This window comes from Lucilia cuprina, chromosome 6 (assembly GCF_022045245.1).
Source record: "Lucilia cuprina isolate Lc7/37 chromosome 6, ASM2204524v1, whole genome shotgun sequence".
NCBI lineage: Eukaryota > Metazoa > Arthropoda > Insecta > Diptera > Calliphoridae > Lucilia > Lucilia cuprina.
Genome location: NC_060954.1, coordinates 2,076,822 through 2,097,246, shown reverse-complemented (window position 1 = coordinate 2,097,246; position 20,425 = coordinate 2,076,822). Strand labels below are relative to the sequence as shown.

Genomic DNA, 20,425 nt, shown 5'->3' with positions numbered 1-20,425 from the left:
TTTAATTGTAGCACAAAAATTTACTAAAATAATGTATTAAAGTTTTGTTTTTGTTATATTAAACGTTCATTATCATTTTTTGTTTATTATATTGTAATAAATTCTAAACTAAATAAAAAGTTACTATTATTTGATTCATTTCATTAAATTATTTGGATTTCGGTTTTTAATTGAAACACTCACACATACAATATACAAAAGAAAGGCAAACGTAAATAATAATCATTATGATGATAAATTCTAAAATTAACATTAAAATGATAATAATTAGTTTTAATAAAAAAGAAAGGAAAGAAATTGGAGTAGAAGGAACCATCAACTAACAACACTCAAAGTGCGTCCACATCTTCGCCCACATCATTGTTGACATTTGAAAGAGATTTTTTGTTTTTATGTTTTAATGGAGGATTAGTGCCCTGATTAACAGTCTGCACACCTTTGGGCTTTGAACCATGATTATTAGTTTGACCGGATTTGGAGGCATGTGATTTGTTATTAGCTGCAGCACCCTTGGCGGGATAGGGTATGGTAAAGAGTTGTATATGCAAATGAGCACAAATTTCCAAGCATACCTAGTGAAAAGACACAATGTTTTAGTTTATAACACATTTTCTTGTGAATTGATTTACTTACTTGAGAACAGTATCTGATTAAATCTTGTATACCCCATAGCAAAGTAAACCAAAGCAGCCAAATTTCAGGCACCACACAATTGAAATATTGATTAAGGAACAGCAATGCAGGACCCAACAAAGACCAATCCAAATATTCCATTTCAGCCTTAGTCATATGGGCGATCTGTAAAAATGTAAAAGATAAATAAAGTTAAATATCTTTAAGTTTTATAGTAAATTATTTTCACCATACTTACCACTAATTTATTAGTGACTTTAGCGGCCACCATACCGAATGCAACTATATACAAAGATGAATGTTCGGTGAATATATTTTCAGGCGATTTTTGAGCAATTATAAATGCAGGCAATACTACCAAAGTCAATGGTATACTAGGCGATAAAACACTAGTACCCTGTATTGATGATGATGATGATCATGATGATGTTGAACACGACGGTCGGGCCAGTAGAGTTGTTAAATTAAATAGAAAATAAATTTATATTAGTTTTTGGTTTAAAGGTTTTTATTCTGTATATAAACATAAAAACAAAAAAAGTTTGAAAATGTAATGATGTTAAGATCATAGAGTTCTGTTTTTTTTTGTAATTAAGTTCGAATTTTTGAAAATTTCAACAATTAGAAAAAGTTTATTACATTTTGAAACTATATTAAAAAAGCTTTAAAATTCAAGAACATATTCAAATAATTTAAGTTTGAAATTGGAAAATGTAAAAAAATCATGAACAATTTTTCAAATATTTTCGAAATTTTCAAGTTCGAAATTGGGAAAGTGAAAAAATTGTTCTTTATTAAGTGAAAATTAAATTTTAATGAAACCTTATGATCTAGAGATTAGTTTAACAATTTTTAAATTTTTTTCAAAACTAAGTTCAAATTTCAAATTAATAATTTCAATCACTTTTTCAATCATTTCATTTTCAAACCATTTTTTTTTACAAAAACATGAGAGACTAAATATCTTTTGGCTTTTTTTAATTGTTAATTACTTTAAACAGGAAGTACAGGGGTTGGTGTTATTGATTGAGCTTGTTATATAAAGCTTTTTGTTTTAATTTTAAAGGTGTTAAAAAGTGAAAAGGTGAAAATTAAGAAAATAAACTATTAAATAAAAGGTATTAATGAAAATATGGAAAAAAGTGAATGAATTAGATTTTTGTTTAGTAAAAAAGACAAATAAGTTTAAGACACAAGAAAGGAATGCAGTTAAAGGATAACGGTGTGAGTTATAAAAACAAAGTTAAAAGTTGAAACAAAACAAGACGACACAACAAATAATTACAAAACAAAAATTAAAAAAAAAAAATAAAAATAAAAAATACCAAAAACCCCAAAATTTAAATTTAAGACAAAGTTAGTTGTTATTAGATAGACTAAAGACATTCCTTGTATTTTACTCGCAAATACAAACTACTTAGGTGTAAAGATTTGTTTATAAAAAAAAAAAACACAAAAGCTTATAACTAAAGTTCTCTAAATGTTACAGAATTGTAAATTATACAATTTACTATTGAAACTAGTGGATAATGAATATGTTTGTATATACATTTATGTGTTAACGTCTGTAATTTGTTGTCTTCTATTGAGTTTTTTTTTTTTAACAAAAAATTATGCTGTGTGTGTGGAAAAACAAATAAAAAATCCAACAGCTCCTTTGTATTTAAAAGACTTTTTCTTGAGAAGAATAGATCGCAGCCAATTTGAAAAGTATCAAGAAAGTTCATTAAACTTTTGTTAAATTGTTAGACTAGACAATAGACTACACTGTAGTCTAAACTATAGAGTAGACTATAGACTAAACTATAGACTATATTATAGACTAGACTATAGACTAAACTTTAGACTATATTATAGACTAGACTATAGAGACTGGACTTGAGACTAGACTTGAAACTAGGCTTGAGACTACACTAGAGACTCGACTAAAGACTAGACTAGAGGTTCAACTAAACACTGGACTAGAAAATATACTAGAGAAGAGACTAGATTCTACACTAAAGACTAGATACTAGGCTATAAATAAGACTAGAGACTTCATTTGGGACTACACTAGAGACTAGACTATAGACTAGACTAGAGACTGGATTTGAGACAAGACTTGAAACTTTATTAGAGACTAGACAAAAGTACGAACTAGATACTACACCAGAGACTAGAGTCTAGACTATAGACTATACTAGAGACTAGACTAGAGACTATACAAGAGACTAGACTACACTAGAGACAGGACTAGGGAATAGACTAGAGACTAGAATAGAAAATAGAATAGAGACTAGACGAAAGACAAGAATAGAGACTATACTAGAAACTAGACAAAAGACTAGACTAGAGAAATGACATAATACTAGACTAAAGACTAGACTTAGGAACAGTCTAGAAACTATACTAATGACTAGACTAAAGACATGATTAGAGACAAGACTATAAACTGGACTATAGACTAGATGCAATACTAGAGAAAATACTAAATACTGGACCACAGACTAGACTACTGGACTGTAGAATAGACTAAAGACTAGGCTATAGACTATAGACTATTTACTAGACTATATACTAGACAATAGAATATAATATAGACTCGACTAAAGACTATATTATAGACTAGACTTACACTAGACTAAAGACTAGACTATAGACTAGACTATAGACTAGACTATAGACTAGACTATAGACTATACTATAGACTAGACTATAGACTAGACTATAGACTAGACTATAGACTAGACTATAGACTAGACTATAGACTAGACTATAGACTAGACTATAGACTAGACTATAGACTAGACTATAGACTAGACTAAAGACTAGACTATATACTAGACTATAGACTAGGCTACAGACTAGACTATAGACTAGACTCTATAGTCTAGTCTAGACTATAGATTATACTATTTATTAGATTTATTAGATAATAGACTAAAGAAGAAGCTATAGACAAATAGTATAAACTCCGCTTTAGTTAATTTTTTAAAAACTTTTCAATTTGCTGCTTTTTAACAAAAAAGCTGTTTAATTTCTTTATATGTTAAAAAGGCTGTTTCAAAGTATAATTTTGTGGGTGTATACAAATAAACAATAATAATAGTTTAAACAAATTCATAAGTGTAAATAATAGTGTAGTGTTTCATTAGGTGTATTAAAATAAACAAATTCAAATTTCAGCTTAAGAAAAGTGTATAATGTGTGTGTGTGTGTTTAAAATGTTTTCATTAAAACTAAATATGAGACAAAAAGTAAACAGTGTTTTGTAAATTAAATAAATTATAGAAAAAAAATATGAAAAAATGTCTTGATTTCTAACACACACATACACTTAATAGAGAGTGGAAAATAAAACACTTAAATATTTTTTTATTTAAAACTAAGTTAACAAAAAAAGAAATACAATTCTTTTTTTTTTTTGCAAATATAATTAATAGAAAAATTCTCTTACAGCCACTGAAGATCCATTTTTTCCACATCCTTCAGTTGTTATAACTTTGGCATAACGTAAAGCTAATAAAATATCAATGCCACAGGCAAAATATAAAGGCATTATGCGTAATTCACAGCCAACATAAGGTAGCTATAGATAAATTATACATCCAATTTGTTTCGTTTCGTTTTTTTGTTTTTTTTTTGGGTTTAAAATTTATAATTGTTAAAAAAAAATTAAATAATATCAGTGTGATATAAATTTTTGTCTATAGTTTTTTTTTTAACAAAATAAAAGAAAAACTTAAAAAAATATATATTTGTAATAAATTTTGTTAAATAATTAAATAAAAATATAATTTTTAAATTTCCAGAAGATCGTAGTTACAAAAATTAAAAATATTTATATAATAAGCAATCTAATTTGAACAGCAATTATCGTTTATCGAATTCTAGAGACAACAATTTACAGGAGTAATAATAGCAAAATGTTTAAATGTATTTTAATGTTTAAATTAAAAGCTTTATGTAAAATTTTCAATTTGTTAATTTAAATAAAAAGTCTATAGTTACCATTTATCTGGCTGTTATAATATAGTATTTAAAGTTTCTTTATAAAAATTAAATTTTAGTTTAAAACTAAAAATAACTGGTTGTTTCCAAAATGTTTTGGTCCTTCGAACCACATTAAAAGTTAAATATTTCTAAAAAATTATTAAGTTTCTTTCTCCACAAAAGTCTTAAATGTATAAAAAGTAAGAAATTTATAAAACAAGGAAAATATAATTTTTTTTTATATATTCAAGTCCCACTTAATGTTTTGGTCCTTCGAACCACATTGGAATATTATCAAGTTGAAGATTTCTAAGAAATGATAAAGTTTTAGAAAGTCTTAAATTTATAAGAAATTAGACATTAATTATAATAAAAAACTAAACTTTTTGTGATTATACTTGGTCCTTCGAGCCGTAGAGTTATTTTTAATTAGAGTTTAATATGAAGAAAATTAAATGCTGTAAAGAAGTAGCAAATAAAAGTGGCATCAAGAGACCATAAAGCTTTTATATGATTATATTATTAAATAATAACCTTTTTGAAATTATAAACAAATAAGTTTTAGGTCCTTCGAACCGTAAATCCATTTGTTTATCTAATATTTATAAAAAAGATTTCAGTTACTAAATAAATAAATTTAACATAAGAACAGTGATTATTCTTAAAAATGTGCTGGTCCTTCGAAACATAATTTCTTTTTTAAAATACACACAAACATGTTTTGGTCCTGCGAACCTCAGTGATTAATGTGGATAATCTAATGTTTATAAAAAGTGTTTTATGTTAATGAATATATAGTGATAATACTCAATTATATTTTGGTCCTTCGAACCTTTACCTTCTGCTGTTTATAATATAATATTTATGTATATGAAGAGATTTTTGACATTGGTCCTTCGTATCGTAAAGTCATTTTATAAACCTTCGTTTATCGTAATGTCTTTTTATAAGCTATTGTTTTAGTAGATTGAATGAGTTAAACGCACAAATCTGTATTAGAATATTTCGGTTTTTCGAACTGTAGAGTCTTTTCTGAATTAAATAAATATTAGAACTAAATAAATATTAGAACAGGGTAAAACTCATAAATGTTTTGGTCTTTTTTATATTGCTATTGTTTTCGTCCTTCGAACCGTAAAGTCTTTTCTGAATTAAATAAATATTAGAACAGAGTTAAACTCAAAAATGTTTTGGTCCTACGAACCGTAGAGTCTTTTCTGAATTATGTACATATTAGAACAGGGTAAAACTCAAAAATATTTTGGTCCTACGAACCGTGGAGGCTTTTTTATAATATAATATTTATATGGAAAGATTTTTAATATTGAATAACATAAGTATAGCTATTGTTCTTTAAAATATGTTGGTCCTTCGTACCGTGAAGTTTTTTTGATTATCCAGTATCTATTAGAAGTGTTTTCGCATATTCAATGAGTTAAATTTACAAATCTACACAAGAATCTTTTGGTAGAATCTTTTTTATTGAATAAAATTAATCAAGATTAGAAGAGCGGTTATATGTACAGTTATATGTACGAATCTATACAAGAATAGTTTGGTCCTTCGAACCGTATAGAGAATTTTGATATTATACGAAACTAGAATTGATATTTCTCTTAAAAATGTTTTGATTTTTTGAACCATAGAGTCTTGTCTAATGCATGAATTAAATTAATATTAGAACAACGGTTAAACTCAAAACTCTTTGGGTCCTACGAACAATGCTCAAATCTACACAAAATTGCTATCGTCCTTCGCAGCGTAAAGATTTTTAATAATAGTTTTTTCTCTTAAAAATGTTTTGGTCGTTTCTATTGAATGAATAAAATCAAGATTAGAAGAGCGGTTAAACTAGAAAATATTTCGGTACTTCGAACCGTAGAGTCTTTATTATAATATATTATATATATTGTATTAGTCATTTGTGCCATAAAGCGTTTTTTATTCACCAGTATCTATAATAAGTGTTTTTTGTATATTCAACGAATATTTTGGTCCTTCGAGCGTAGACAGTTTTTTGATATTATACGAAACTAAAATTGATATTTCTCTTAAAAAATGTTTTGGTTCTTCGAACCGTAAAATATTTTCTATTGATTGAATTAAATGAAGATTGGAACTGCGTTTAAACTCAAAAATGTTTTGGTTCTACGAACAATGCTCAAATCTATACAAAATTGTTATGGTCCTTCGCAGCGTAAAGATTTTTAATAATAGCTTTTTCTCTTAAAAATGTTTTGGTCCTACGAACCGTAGAGTCGTTTCTATTGAATGAATAAAATCAAGATTAGAAGAGCGGTTAAACTAGAAAATATTTTGGTCCTACGAACCGTAGAGTCATTATTGTAATATTATATATATGAAAAGATTTTTGATATTGGATGACAAACATTTAAAAAATGTTATGGTCCTTCGCACCGTAGAGATTTTTAAGAATAGCTGTTGTTCTTTAAAAATGTTTTGGTACTTCGAACCAAAGAGTCTTTTTCTATTGAATGAGATTAAAACAGCGTTTAAACTGAAAAAATTTTTTTGGTCCTACGAACCGTAGATTATATTTTAAAATGCTAAAACATTTGCTTAAGTGTATTTGATTAATAACTAAATGCTGAGCTAAATTAACTTAGTATTTGTAAACATAATAAATGCATTAAATTATATAACTATAAACCATTTAGTAACATGTTATAAATTGGATAAATTTTTAAAATAAATTAATATATTTTAAACCTAATGACCAATTATGATTACGATTAAATTATAATGAAAGCTTATAATAATGTAAATAAATCAAAAATATAATTTAAACAATTATTTGTTTAGCTAATTTGATTGTTATTGTTATGTTAATATTTGTAAAAAAGAATACCCAAATAAATGAGATTTTTTAATAATAATGGAGCATTTTTTAAATCTATTTAAAACCAATTTTTTGTTAAAAAAAAACAAATCACAAAGCAGCATATAGTGGCCTTAGCCTTAATCAAAATAAGGGTTTAATATTAATGGTTACAAAAAGAAAATCATATAAATGAAATGGTATTTGGGGGTCTAAGCAATTAAAAGATTACTAAATCAAAAAACCCAATTGAAGTGGAACAAAAATTAAAAAAAAAAAAACAGCAAAATGTAATGGAAACCATTTCTAAGTGTTATAAACTACCAAACACAGGGATTATGATAAAGGGATACATAAACCATTAGGTTGTTTAGTTAAGGTTTTAATAAGTTAATGTATTTAAACAAAAAAAAGTTTGTGTAATAAAACTGTTTTTAAGAAAAAAATAATTTTTTTTAACAGTTTTATTAAACAGACTTGTTTCTTTAACTTAAATGGAGTTTTGTGTTTTAGAGGGTGCAGGGTAACTTTGTTAAAGCCTTTTTGGTTGGTAAGTTTTTGCAAAAATTTTGAATTTTTTCTTTAATAAATATTTTATTTTGAATTAATGCTTACAGCAACTGAGGAACCATTTTTGCCACTGCCGCCATGTAGGAAGATTTTGCAAAAATTTGTAAAATTTACAAAATAACAGATAGTTATACCCAATAAAATAATATAATTTTTATTAAAGCCAACAATTGGTAGCTAAATATATATGAGAAAAAAATAAAAAAAATAAATAAGAAAATTTTTTTTAAGTTTTATTAATAAGTATGAAAATGTGGTTGGTTGGTTGGTTGTTTGATGTTGTAAACAAAACTTTTCTGTTTTGCAAGTAAAGTTAACAAATAAGTTTCCATTATAATAGTTCCAGGTGTTTGTAGGTTAAAAAAGAAAATAAATTAATAATAAAATAAAATATATTTTAAAAATGTGTTTTTTTTAATATAAATGAAACCCTTAGGATGTTGTAGACGCAACAACGAACAATTATGATAAAAGCCAATTAAAACATCCTTACCACAAAATTTATTGTCAAGTTGATGACTGTTTAGTGTAGTTGTTCCCTTTAAGTTAATGACAAGAAGTGTTTTCCTAAAACCCTAAACTTAAATTTGCTTTATATTTAAAATATAAGAAGTTTATACAACTTTTAACTCAAACAACTAAAATTAGTATAATGTTTTTATTAATAACAAATTAAAACATACATAAACAAATAGCAAACTATTATATAAAAAACTAATAAAAACAACTAAGAAAAAACCTTTTAAAAGCCGGGTAAAGAAAAGGAAAAAAACTATAAGTCATACTTGGGCCTTTAACCAATTTATAGTTCCAAACTTTATTTTATTAAAAAAAAACAAATTCAAATTAAAAAAAAAAAACGTAATTTACAAAAGTTTTACTAAAAACATGAGCAAGTTAAACAAAAGTTAGGAAAAAGGGAAATAGAGTTAAGAAAAGTAAAATAAGTTTAAGGAATTAGCAATAAAGGATAATTGGAAAAACTAATGTTTCTTTTTTTTAAGTTACATTACTGTTCTGGTTTTAGATTAAAACTATTTAATAAAAAACAATTAGCCAAAAGAAGGTATATGTAGGTAATTTTTATTTATTTTCAAAACGTTGGCTGTTAAAAGGGAAAACTTACGGCAACTGTTGAGCCATTCTTGCCAACACCTCCAGCCAAAACAACAGAGAATATATGTGACAATGACCAAATACCACAAACTATTGTCATTAGGCATAAGGAAGACCATAATTCTAAATTACCAAATATCTAAGGGAGGAGTTAGGAGGGTGTATATTTATATGTAAACATATATCATATAGTTTAGGTTTGTTGTATAGCATATTTTTTTTTTTGTTTAATATTTGAAAAGAAAAAAAACACAACATAAAATTTTAGTTTAAATATGGTAAATGTTTTAAAAGGATATTTTTGTTTTCATTTATGTAGCGCATTAATTAAAAATATAATTTTTTAATGAATTTTTTTTCTTAAAATATAAATTTATTAATCTCCTGGAAATATTATTTTTTTTTTTGTAAACAAAAGTATTGAAAAATTTAAAAATATATATAAAAATAATAAATAAAAAATATGTTTTTACAAAAGCCAAGACATAAACCATTCTTATTTATATTAGACTATATTGTAAACTAGACTTTAGAAGAGACTTTAAACAAAACTAGACTATAATTTAAACTTTTAACCAGACTGTTAACAAGATTACACTACAGACTAGACTACAAACACGACTACGGAAAAGATTATAAACTAGACTATAGAGTAGACTATAGACTAGACTATATACTAGACTATAGACTAGACTATAGACTAGACTAGACTATAGACTAGACTAGACTATAGACTAGACTAGACTATAGACTAGACTATAGACTAGACTATAGACTAGACTATAGACTAGACTATAGACTAGACTATAGACTAGACTATAGACTAGACTATAGACTAGACTATAGACTAGACTATAGACTAGACTATAGACTAGACTATAGACTAGACTATAGACTAGACTATAGACTAGACTATAGACTAGACTATAGACTAGACTATAGACTAGACTATAGACTAGACTATAGACCAGACTATAGACTAGACTATAGACAAGACTATAGACAAGACTATAGACTAGACTATAGACTAGAATATAGACTAGACTATAGACTAGACTATAGACTAGACTGTAGACTAGGCTATAGACTAGACAGACTATAGACTAGACTAGATATGTGATGGTAGTGGAGCCGATGATGTAACATTAGTACTATGGCGATAAACATTATCATATCTTACAATTTATCATACTTTTTCGTTGAAAACACGTAATGTAACATCAACATTTTTATATGTTTTTTATATGTAAATGCAATTTTTTATATTTTTAAAATACACACTTCATAAACATACTTCATATTTATTTAGCAGTATCAATAAAAAAGTATGGATATTGAAAAGAAAATAAGGTAAATAAAGTTATTATTCATCGTTTATATCTGTATATGTAAAATTATATGTATATCATTTAATAAATTGCCTCTTAAATTTTATGTAGAATACCTTCTAAATTGTAAAAAGTTGAATATTTTATGTTTTCAAGCATAAAAATTCATTTTTGTGTTAGTGTATGTATATTAGGGTTATATTTACAAACCCAAACCCAAACATGTAGTTTATACCATTAAATTTTCATGTATATTTATATGTAAATAGTTTTAAAAAATCAATTGGCCGGGGAAAGTTTTTGCAGTAAAATTACCTGCGAAAAGGCACTAGATACCACATAGTTATCGAGCCAAATTTTTGGTTATACCCTAATGTACATATCTACACAATTAATTTTATTCAAATTCACACAACACATTCGCATGTCCATTTTTATATAATATTTATATACAAATAAATATTCTCACTTTATATAATAACATTTACTGCGAGTTAGCAGGAATTTTTACACTCTAAATTGAAAGAAAATCGAACAACACAATTACTTCAAAAAATTTTATAGTATAGTCTACAGTCTTGTCTATAGTCTAGTGATAGTTTAGTCTATAGTCTAGTCTAAAGTCTAGTCTATAGTCTAGTCTATAGTCTAGTCTAAAGTCTAGTCTATAGGCTAGTCTATAGTCTAGTCTATAGTCTAGTCTATAGTCTAGTCTATAGTCTAGTCTATAGTCTAGTCTATAGTCTAGTCTATAGTCTAGTCTATAGTCTAGTCTATAGTCTAGTCTATAGTCTAGTCTATAGTCTAGTCTATAGTCTAGTCTATAGTCTAGTCTATAGTATAGTCTATAGTCTAGTATATAGTCTAGTCTATAGTCTAGACTTTAGTCTAGTCTTTAGTCCAGTGGTTAGTCTAGTCTTTAGTCTAGTCTTTAGTATAGACTTTAGTCTAGACTTTAGTCTAGTGTTTATTCTAGTCTTAAGTCTAGATTTTAGTCTGGTTTAGTTTGTACTTTCGTCAAATCTATAGTCTAGTTTGTAGTCAGCATAAAGTATAGTCGTTAGTTTCATCTATTGTCTAGTTTATAGTATAGTCTATAGTTTAGTCTAAAGTCTAGTCTATAGTCTAATATACAGTCCATTCTGCTGCTCTATCTCTTTCTATACATTAGTCTATAGTTCAGTCTGTAATTTTATTTATTTTATTTATTTATTCAAACAAAGTAAGTATTATAAGAAATTATTTAAAAAAAATTCTTCATAATTTCCAGAGTTAAGCTAATAAATCTTTATAAATTGCTAAAATTTGTATAAATTATTAAAATGACAGTTCATCAACAAAAAAGGTATCAAATTATTTGAACTTGATTGATTATTTAAATCTAAATTTATTACAATAAATTACTATATTGAGAGAACGTTTCTCACAAATTGCAAACTCACACATAAAATTATTTATTTAATTTAGTATTAAAGGCAGCTTTTGTTTAAATTTAATTAAAATGATTCAATTAAAGCTACAAAACGAAATAAAAAGATACATGTGTTTAACACGTTTCATTAAGAAAAAATTTACACTCAATGTTTTTTTTTTTAATATAAAAACCAATAAAAATATCATCGTCATTTTGTCTAGCTCACTTGTATTTATTTATTATATTTTTATATAATTCAATTTAAAAAAAAACACCTTTTTAAATAAATTACCACAAAATGATTCATTTAAATTTTGCAACAATGATTACTAGTAGACAAACGCCAACAATAGCAGATAAACAAAAGAGATTTTGTTTTTGTTTCCCCCTCAAATTTTATTAATATAAAGGGGTTTTTAATAACAAATGTAATATTTCGTTATTTTACTTATTTTGGTTTAAAAGATTTTCTTTGTTTAACAATCAATAATTTACTGATAAATGTCGCAATATATTATCATTAAACATTGAACTTTTCTTTAATTTGGCATTTATAGTTGCAAATAACACCTCATTTTAATAGACTGCATTTAGCTTTTTATTTTTCTCTTTTCTATTTGGGGAAAAATTCATTCAATAATTTATTTAATAAAGAAAATTCTCTTGTTGTTTTTGTGTGTCTTACTATTGACTTTTACTTGCCCTTTTCGAAATATTGTGCATATAAATGTGTTCTTTGATCTAGTTTTTATGTATTTATTTAATTGCTAATTAAAATACAATTGAAGTGTATAACAAGTTGCTAAAGCTGCAAATGAAAAAATGTTGTTAAACTAAAGACAGGTGTATATATTCCTTTGACCACAAAACAACTTGATAAACAGTTCATTGATTTACAATGTGTATATAGAACATTGGAATATGACCTGAATTAAAGACACATGTTAAAAATATAATTGTTATAAATAAAAAATTATTAATTTATTCTTTTCTTCTTGTTGAAATTCTAGTTACAGTCCAGAAGGCACTTCTGCACCCCCACGATGGACATGTTTACTTTGTGCCTTTGGTTTGTTTGTTTATCAAAGTTTAGATTCTATAGATGGTAAACAGGCACGTCGTACAAATACTTCATCGCCATTGGGTGAATTATTTGATCATGGCTGCGATTCTATATCCACGGTATTCGTAGCACTATCAGCATGCATATCTTGTCAATTAGGCCATTATCCAAATTGGTTATTCTTCCAGGTGGGTTTTGGGTTTTTTTTGTATTCCAATTTCAAATCTTATATAAAACAATTTGTAAATTGTTTTTCTTTCAGTGTTTCTGTGCCATTTCATTATTTTATTGTGCCCATTGGCAAACCTATGTTTCGGGCACTTTAAGATTTGGCAAAATTGATGTAACTGAGGCACAATTTACCATTATGGGTATACATATAATCTCATTTATATTTGGTCCAGAATTTTGGATGACTAAGGTAAGTTGAGAGTTTTTTTTTTAATTGCGAAAAAAAAACAAAATACATTTATTTTATTAATTTTTAATTTGAATTTTATTTTATTAAAACAAAGCTAAGATGTAAACCATTTTCTGTATAACATCTATTGTTTATGCTGTAGTGTTGTTTGTATTGTAATGACGAGTATAACATAATGTTAACTTTAGAGAGTCTTGTCTAAAGACTAGTTTGAATTATGGTCTATAATCTAAGCAAGATTCTAGTTTAAAGACTTATCTAAAGTTTTGACTATAGTCTTCAGTAAACAGTTTCATCTGGGTTTCGTTCTACAGTTTAGTATAGAGTTTATTATAGAGTCTAGTCTAGAGTTTTGTCCAGAGACGAGTATAGAGTCTAGTTTACAGTTTAATGCATATTTTTGTCTAGAGAAAGGTGTAGAGACTAATCTCGGTTCTAGTCTAGGATCTAATATATAGTCTAGCCTGGAATCTGGTTTGGAGTCTAGGGTGAAGTCTAGCTTAGATTCTTGTCAGAAGTTTAGTTTAGATTATTGTTTAAAGTATAATCTGCAGTCTAGTCTAATGAGTAGTCTATACTTTTGTCTTGACTAGTCTAGTCTATAGTCTAGTATATAGACTAAACTATAGTCTAGTCTATAGTCTAGTATATAGACTAAACTATAGTCTAGTCTATAGTCTAGTTCATAATCTAGTCTATAGTTTAGTCTGTTATCTAGTCCACAATCTAGTCTATTGTATAGTATATAGACTAGTCTGTAATTAAGTCTATAGTCGAGTCTGTAGTCTAGTTTAAAGCCTTGTATATAGTCTAGACTATAGTATAGTCTGTAGTCAAGTCAGTAGTTTATTCTTAAGTCTAGTCTGTAGTCAAGTAAATAGTCTAGTCTAGTCCAGTCTAGTCTACTCTAGTCCAGTCTAGTATATAGTCTAGTCCAGTCTAGTCTAGTCTATACTCTAGTCCAGTCTAGTATATAGTCTAGTATATAGTCTAGTATATAGTCTAGTCTATAGTCTAGTCTATAGTCTAGTCTATAGTCTAGTCTATAGTCTAGTCTATAGTCTAGTCTACTAGACTATAGACTAGACTATAGACTAGACTATAGACTAGACTATAGACTAGACTATAGACTAGACTATAGACTAGACTATAGACTAGACTATAGACTAGACTATAGACTAGACTATAGACTAGACTATAGACTAGACTATAGACTAGACTATAGACTAGACTATAGACTAGACTAGACTAGACTATAGACTAGACTATAGACTAGACTATAGACTAGACTATAGAATAGACTATAGACTAGACTATAAACTAGGCTATAGACTAGACTATAGACTAGACTGTAGACTAGAATATAGACTAGACTAGACTACAGACTAGACTAAAGACTAGACTATAGACTATACTACAGACTATACTACAGACTATACTACAGACTATACTATACATTAGACTATAGACCAGACTATAGACTAGACTATAGACTAGACTATAAACTAGACTATAGACTAGACTACAGACTAGACTACAGACTAGACTATAGACCAGACTACAGACTAGACTATAGACTATACTATAGACTAGACTTTAGCCTAGACTTCATACTAGAGTAGACTTTAAACTTGACATTAGACTAGACTTTAGACTAGACTTTAGACAAGACTTTAGGCAAGACTTTAGACAAGACTTTATACTAACTTTAGACTAACTTTATACTAGACTTTACATTAGACTATAGTCTATATTTGACCACAGACTAGATTATCGACTAAACTATAAACTAAAGACAGGACTATAGAGTAGACTAAAAACTGTAATATAAACTAGACTATATACAATCCTTTAGACAGACTACCTTTAAACTACAATAGACCAGACTTATAGACTAAATAAAAATTTGATAAAAGCATAGTGAGCCTCGTATAGCAGAATGAAGCAAATTATCTAGTATCTCTTCATATAAATTACTCTATTATTATCTACAAACATATTGTATATTAAATAAAAAAAAAAAACGATAAAAAATATATTTTTACGCCATAATAATGAAATCAGAGTATAGCCTCTACTGCTAGTGGGAGGTTTGTAAAAATCAACTACTTAGTTTAGTTTTTTTTTTTTTTTTTTTTATAACTATAAAAACTATTGTTGCAGTAAAATATGATAAGATTGAAAAATAAACTATTTTTTTAATATTTTTTTTTTTAACGTAAAAGAGAAAACTTATCATGTTCGAACATACATACATATATAAAGCAAATACAAACTTTGATCTAATAATAACAACAACAATAAACATAATTTGAAATTTCAATTGTTGTGATTAAAAACGAATAAAATATAGAAGTTTAGTACTGTAATATCAGTATAATGTACTCATATTAAAACCAACAATTAATGTTAAATGTTGATTTAAACAATTATTATGGTCTGTTGTTAATACAAATTATTTTAAATAGAAAAAATTTTAAATATTATATAAAATTATGAAAATTATAAATAATATGTATAACTAAATATTAATTTTAGTTAAAAATATAGATCTTTATTAAAGACTAACGAAAAAATGTTTTTGAATTTTATTGTCATTATTTAAGAGTCAAAGTTCAAATTTCAATTTGCATACGTAATACATCACGTTTATTATTGTTGTTTTCAGTTTTGTTAACACTTTTGCTCTAACGATAAATATACGCACAGTGAAATAATCTGAGACAAAATTATATATATTTTATAACATAAAGTTTGTTATCAGTAGTCGCAAACAGTTTGTATGTAGCAAAGTATACATTTTTATTGTTGCCTGACATCTGACGAGACAATTTTTATATTAAAATAGATTATAAATAAGTTAGAAAAAAAACTATGAGAGGTAATCAAAGACAAATAAAATGGCCTTGGAGACTACAATTTAGTTTGATATTTTAGAAATACCAGAGAATCAGGAACAAGTGCACTAGACGAATAAGAATGAAATTAGAATTTAAGAGATGAGAAATCTTTTTAACTGAATTTAGACACTTGTTAGTTTTATACATTTAGATTAGTTTTTTTACTTTATACTCTTTTTAAAAGTTTAACTCAACTATTCACTACTCATTTTATGTTTTTTTTTAACTTTATATGAAATTCTTGCTTAATGACCTAAATAACCATATATGTACGTATGTAAAGCAACAAATCTAGTTTTTCTAGCCAGCTTTAAACTATTAAAACATTAACAATGTTTTTTTTAAATATAAAAATATAGGTTCATGTAAAGTTCAATATATAATTATGTTGGTTGAAAAATAACCTTTTTTTAAAAATGACCTCATTATTAATGACATAAAAACAGTTTAAATCATTTACATATTTATAGGTTAAAAATTTATTATAGATTTTTTTTATTTTCTTAATAAATGGTTAGAGTTATCTTTTAAAAGACTTTCATAATATATAAGAAATGAAGTATTGATTTTATGTTTTTAAATGGGGTTGCTTTATATTCAAAGTGGTGAGATTTAAAGTCCTTTGAAATACATTTAAAAGGGGATGAGTTTTCTAATAGAATAAAGACAAGTCCATAAAGTTCTAACAAATATGTTTAAACTTTATTTTCTTTTTTTTTAATCGTTATATTTGTCATACTATAGTTAGAAGTCTAGTCTATAATCTGCTCTATAGTTAAGTCTAATCCATAGTCTATATTCTAGTCTATAGTCTAATTTAAAGTCTACTTTATAGTCTAGTCTATAGTCTAGTCTATAGTCTAGTCTATAGTCTAGTCTATAGTCTAGTCTATAGTCTAGTCTATAGTCTAGTCTATAGTGTAGTCTATAGTGTAGTCTATAGTCTAGTTTATAGTCTAGTCTATAGTCTAGTCTATAGTCTAGTCTATAGTCTAGTCTATAGTCTAGTCTATATTCTAGTCTATATTCTAGTCTATAGTCTAATTTAAAGTCTACTCTATAGTCTAGTCTATAGTCTAGTCTATAGTCTAGTCTATAGTCTAGTCTATAGAGTAGTCTATAGTCTACTCTATAGTCAAGTCTATAGTCTAGTCTAGTCTATAGTGAAGTCTATAGTGTAGTCTATAGTGTAGTCTATAGTGTAGTCTATAGTGTAGTCTATAGTCAAGTCTATAGTCTATTCTATAGTCTAGTCTATAGTCTAGTCTATAGTCTACTCTATAGTCTAGTCTATAGTCTAATCTATAGTCTAGTCTATAGTCTTGTCTATAGTCTAGTCTATAGTCTAGTCTATAGTCTAGTCTATAGTCTAGTCTATAGTCTAGTCTATAGTCTACTCTACTCTAAAGACTAGTCTATAGTCTACTCTACTTTAAAGTCTAGTCTATAGTCTAGTCTTTAGTCTACTCTAAAGTCTATAGACTATTGTCTAGTCTATAGTTTAGTCTTTAATCTAGTCTTCAATTAAATCTACAGTGTAGTCTACAGTTTAGTCTAGTCTATATTCTAGTCTTTAGTCTTGTCTTCTGTCTAGTCTTTAGTCTAGTCTTTAGTATAGTCTTTAGTCTAGTCTTTAGTCTAGTCTTTAGTCTAGTCATTAGTCTAGTCTTTAGTCTAGTCTTTAGTCTAGTCTTGTCTAGTATTTAGTCTAGTCTTTAGTCTAGTCTTCAGTCAAGTCTTTAGTTTAGTCTTTAATCAAGTCATCAATCGTCTTTAGTCTAGTTTATATTGTAGTCTAGTCTATAGTCTAGTATATAGTCTAGTCTATAGTCTCGTCTACAGTCTAGTCTATAGTCTAGTCTATAGTCTAGTCTATAATCTAGTCTATAGACTAGACTAGACTATAGACTAGGATCTAGTCTATAGACTAGTAGTCTGTAGCCTGTTCTATAGTCTAGTCTATTGTCTGGTCTATACTCTAGTCTATAATTTAGTCTATAGTCTAATCTATATATTAGATTATAGTTTAGTTTATAGTTTAGTCAATAGTCTAGTCTATAGTCCAGTCTATAATCTAGTCTGTAGTGTAGTCTATAGTCTAGTCTACAGCGTTTTCTCAAATCTAAAGTCTTGTTTATAAGCTTCTCTATAGTCTTATGTACAGTCAATGTAATAGTCTTTAAAAAAATGTTAATATCTGGCACAATTATATGTAAATTCTTATTCAAAGCTATTAATCTATTTAATATATTATAATAAAACAACATTGTCCAATATGCTAAATTTACCATGACTCAATAGAAACAAATAGAATATGCAATACACTTTCCTTAAAAAAAAAATAAAGCAAAAAGCATGCACAAGCATTTAATAAACTATTTAAACAATTTCTTTCGTCCATACACAATTACAAAAAATAAAAACAAAGCAATAAAAAGCAAAATTAAAATTTTAATAAAAATTTGTTTTAATTAAAACGGTTTTTGTTTGGAAAATTGTGAAATCGAGCAATTTAATGGAAAATTTATTTAAGATTTGAAAAGAAAAAAAAAACGACAGGAAATTAAAAGAAACTTTCTATAGCTAATCAAAAGCAAATTGTTCACAAATCTAATGTTGCAGATGATAATAATGATGACGACAACATTGAAATCACAAAAAAACACACAAAATCAACAGCAATAGAAAAGAGGCGCAAGTGAATTTGTTGCACCAACAACTAAATAATAAAACAAAACTGCAAGGCCAATACACATACAAAATAGAAATGAAAATTTCAGGGTCAATAAGTGAAATTCAAACAAAAAACGAGAAATAATTTAAACAATTGCTATGAATTAAATAAATAATTAAAAAGTAATTACTTACGCTACTAAGATTAAGGTGGTCACTATATTAACAACTAAACCCACTATGGTTATTAGATTTGGAGCCAACCATAATGGTGTCTTGGAGACCAACCAATTCCACCAGGGCTGTAGCCAAGGATCCATTAAACTTGAACTGCTGCATGAGTACTTATGTTCGGACAATTTCTTCAATTGCTGTGGTGTGAGTACGCGGTCTTTGTAGGCCATTGTTGTTGAATAAATAAAATAAAAAAACTGTATTTTCTTTTATTTTATGATGATTTTATCACTCCTCTTTTGCGTTCTTTTCTTTCTCTTTCACCACTACTCACTCTCTTTGATACTTTCTATATACAATTTTCTTTAAATTTTTTTTTACTATGAAGTGATTTTTTGCTTTTAATGATTTGCATAAGATGGGGCTTAAGCAAATTTCGTTTCTATAACAAAAAATGAAAAAAAAGAAATGTATTTTTGTTTTTTCAAAAAATTATTTACTTTTTATTTTTTTCACACATTTTTTTCTATAAATTTGCACTTGTTATACATTTCATACGTTCATTAAAATTGCACTTATTTTACCTTCACCCTTTTTTATACACTGCTCAACCCCCCTTTCGTTTCATAGAAAAAAGTTCTTTTTTTCCTTTTCTTTCTTTACTTCACGTGTTTAATTTTGTACTAAATGGTATTTGTTGTTGTTAGAAAATTTGTATTATAGATTAATTTGTTAAATTTATTTTATTAAAATATAGTTATTTCTTTTATTAATATTGCTTGCGTGTGATTTTTGTTACGATTTTCTGTATTAATTTAGCCGCTGAAAATTTTCTTTTTCGCTTTTTTCACACATTTCTTCCAACCGGACAGAGAGCTGACAATCGTATGAGAATTTTTTTATTGATAGAGTTGTCAAAAAAAATGTATGTATGATGTGTCAAAAAAAGGGGAGGAAGTAAACAAACCGAAGAAATTTTTATTAATTTTAACACAGTTGCATTAAAAGGTACTACAGTACCTGGTAGTATTATGGAAAAATTGTATAATTCTATTAAATTTTTGTAGAAACACAATGGAATAGGTTTAGTTGGTGTTAAATAAAGCAAATAACTTTGTTTTAAACAAAATTGATTCCAAAATACATGGTAATTGTAGGCAAATTTAAAAGGTTATGGTTACTTTTTCTGGAGAAATTTTTGTTACAAAACAAACATGTTGAATTGCCGGTACTTTTTCGTTCTTCAAAAGGTACTTTTTGAATTTTCTATAGTAGACAGACATTAAATTAAACATCTGGAGTTCTGAGTGAATAAAATTGTA

At 26.6% G+C, this 20,425-nt stretch overlaps 1 protein-coding gene across 1 annotated transcript; it reads right to left on the bottom strand.

The window, feature by feature from the left end:
• Positions 1 to 126: 126 nt before the first annotated feature.
• On the bottom strand, positions 127 to 20,002 carry LOC111677410 (cholinephosphotransferase 1). Its single transcript, XM_046955713.1, has 8 exons — positions 19,688 to 20,002; positions 19,124 to 19,545; positions 9,141 to 9,269; positions 8,060 to 8,191; positions 4,070 to 4,201; positions 872 to 1,030; positions 634 to 798; positions 127 to 572 (listed from the first exon to the last, which is right to left on the bottom strand). The coding sequence occupies exons 2-8, from the start codon at positions 19,331 to 19,333 to the stop codon at positions 330 to 332; spliced, it is 1,170 nt and encodes a 389-aa protein (XP_046811669.1). The 5' UTR covers positions 19,334 to 19,545; positions 19,688 to 20,002; the 3' UTR covers positions 127 to 329.
• Between the last annotated feature and the right edge of the window lie 423 nt (positions 20,003 to 20,425).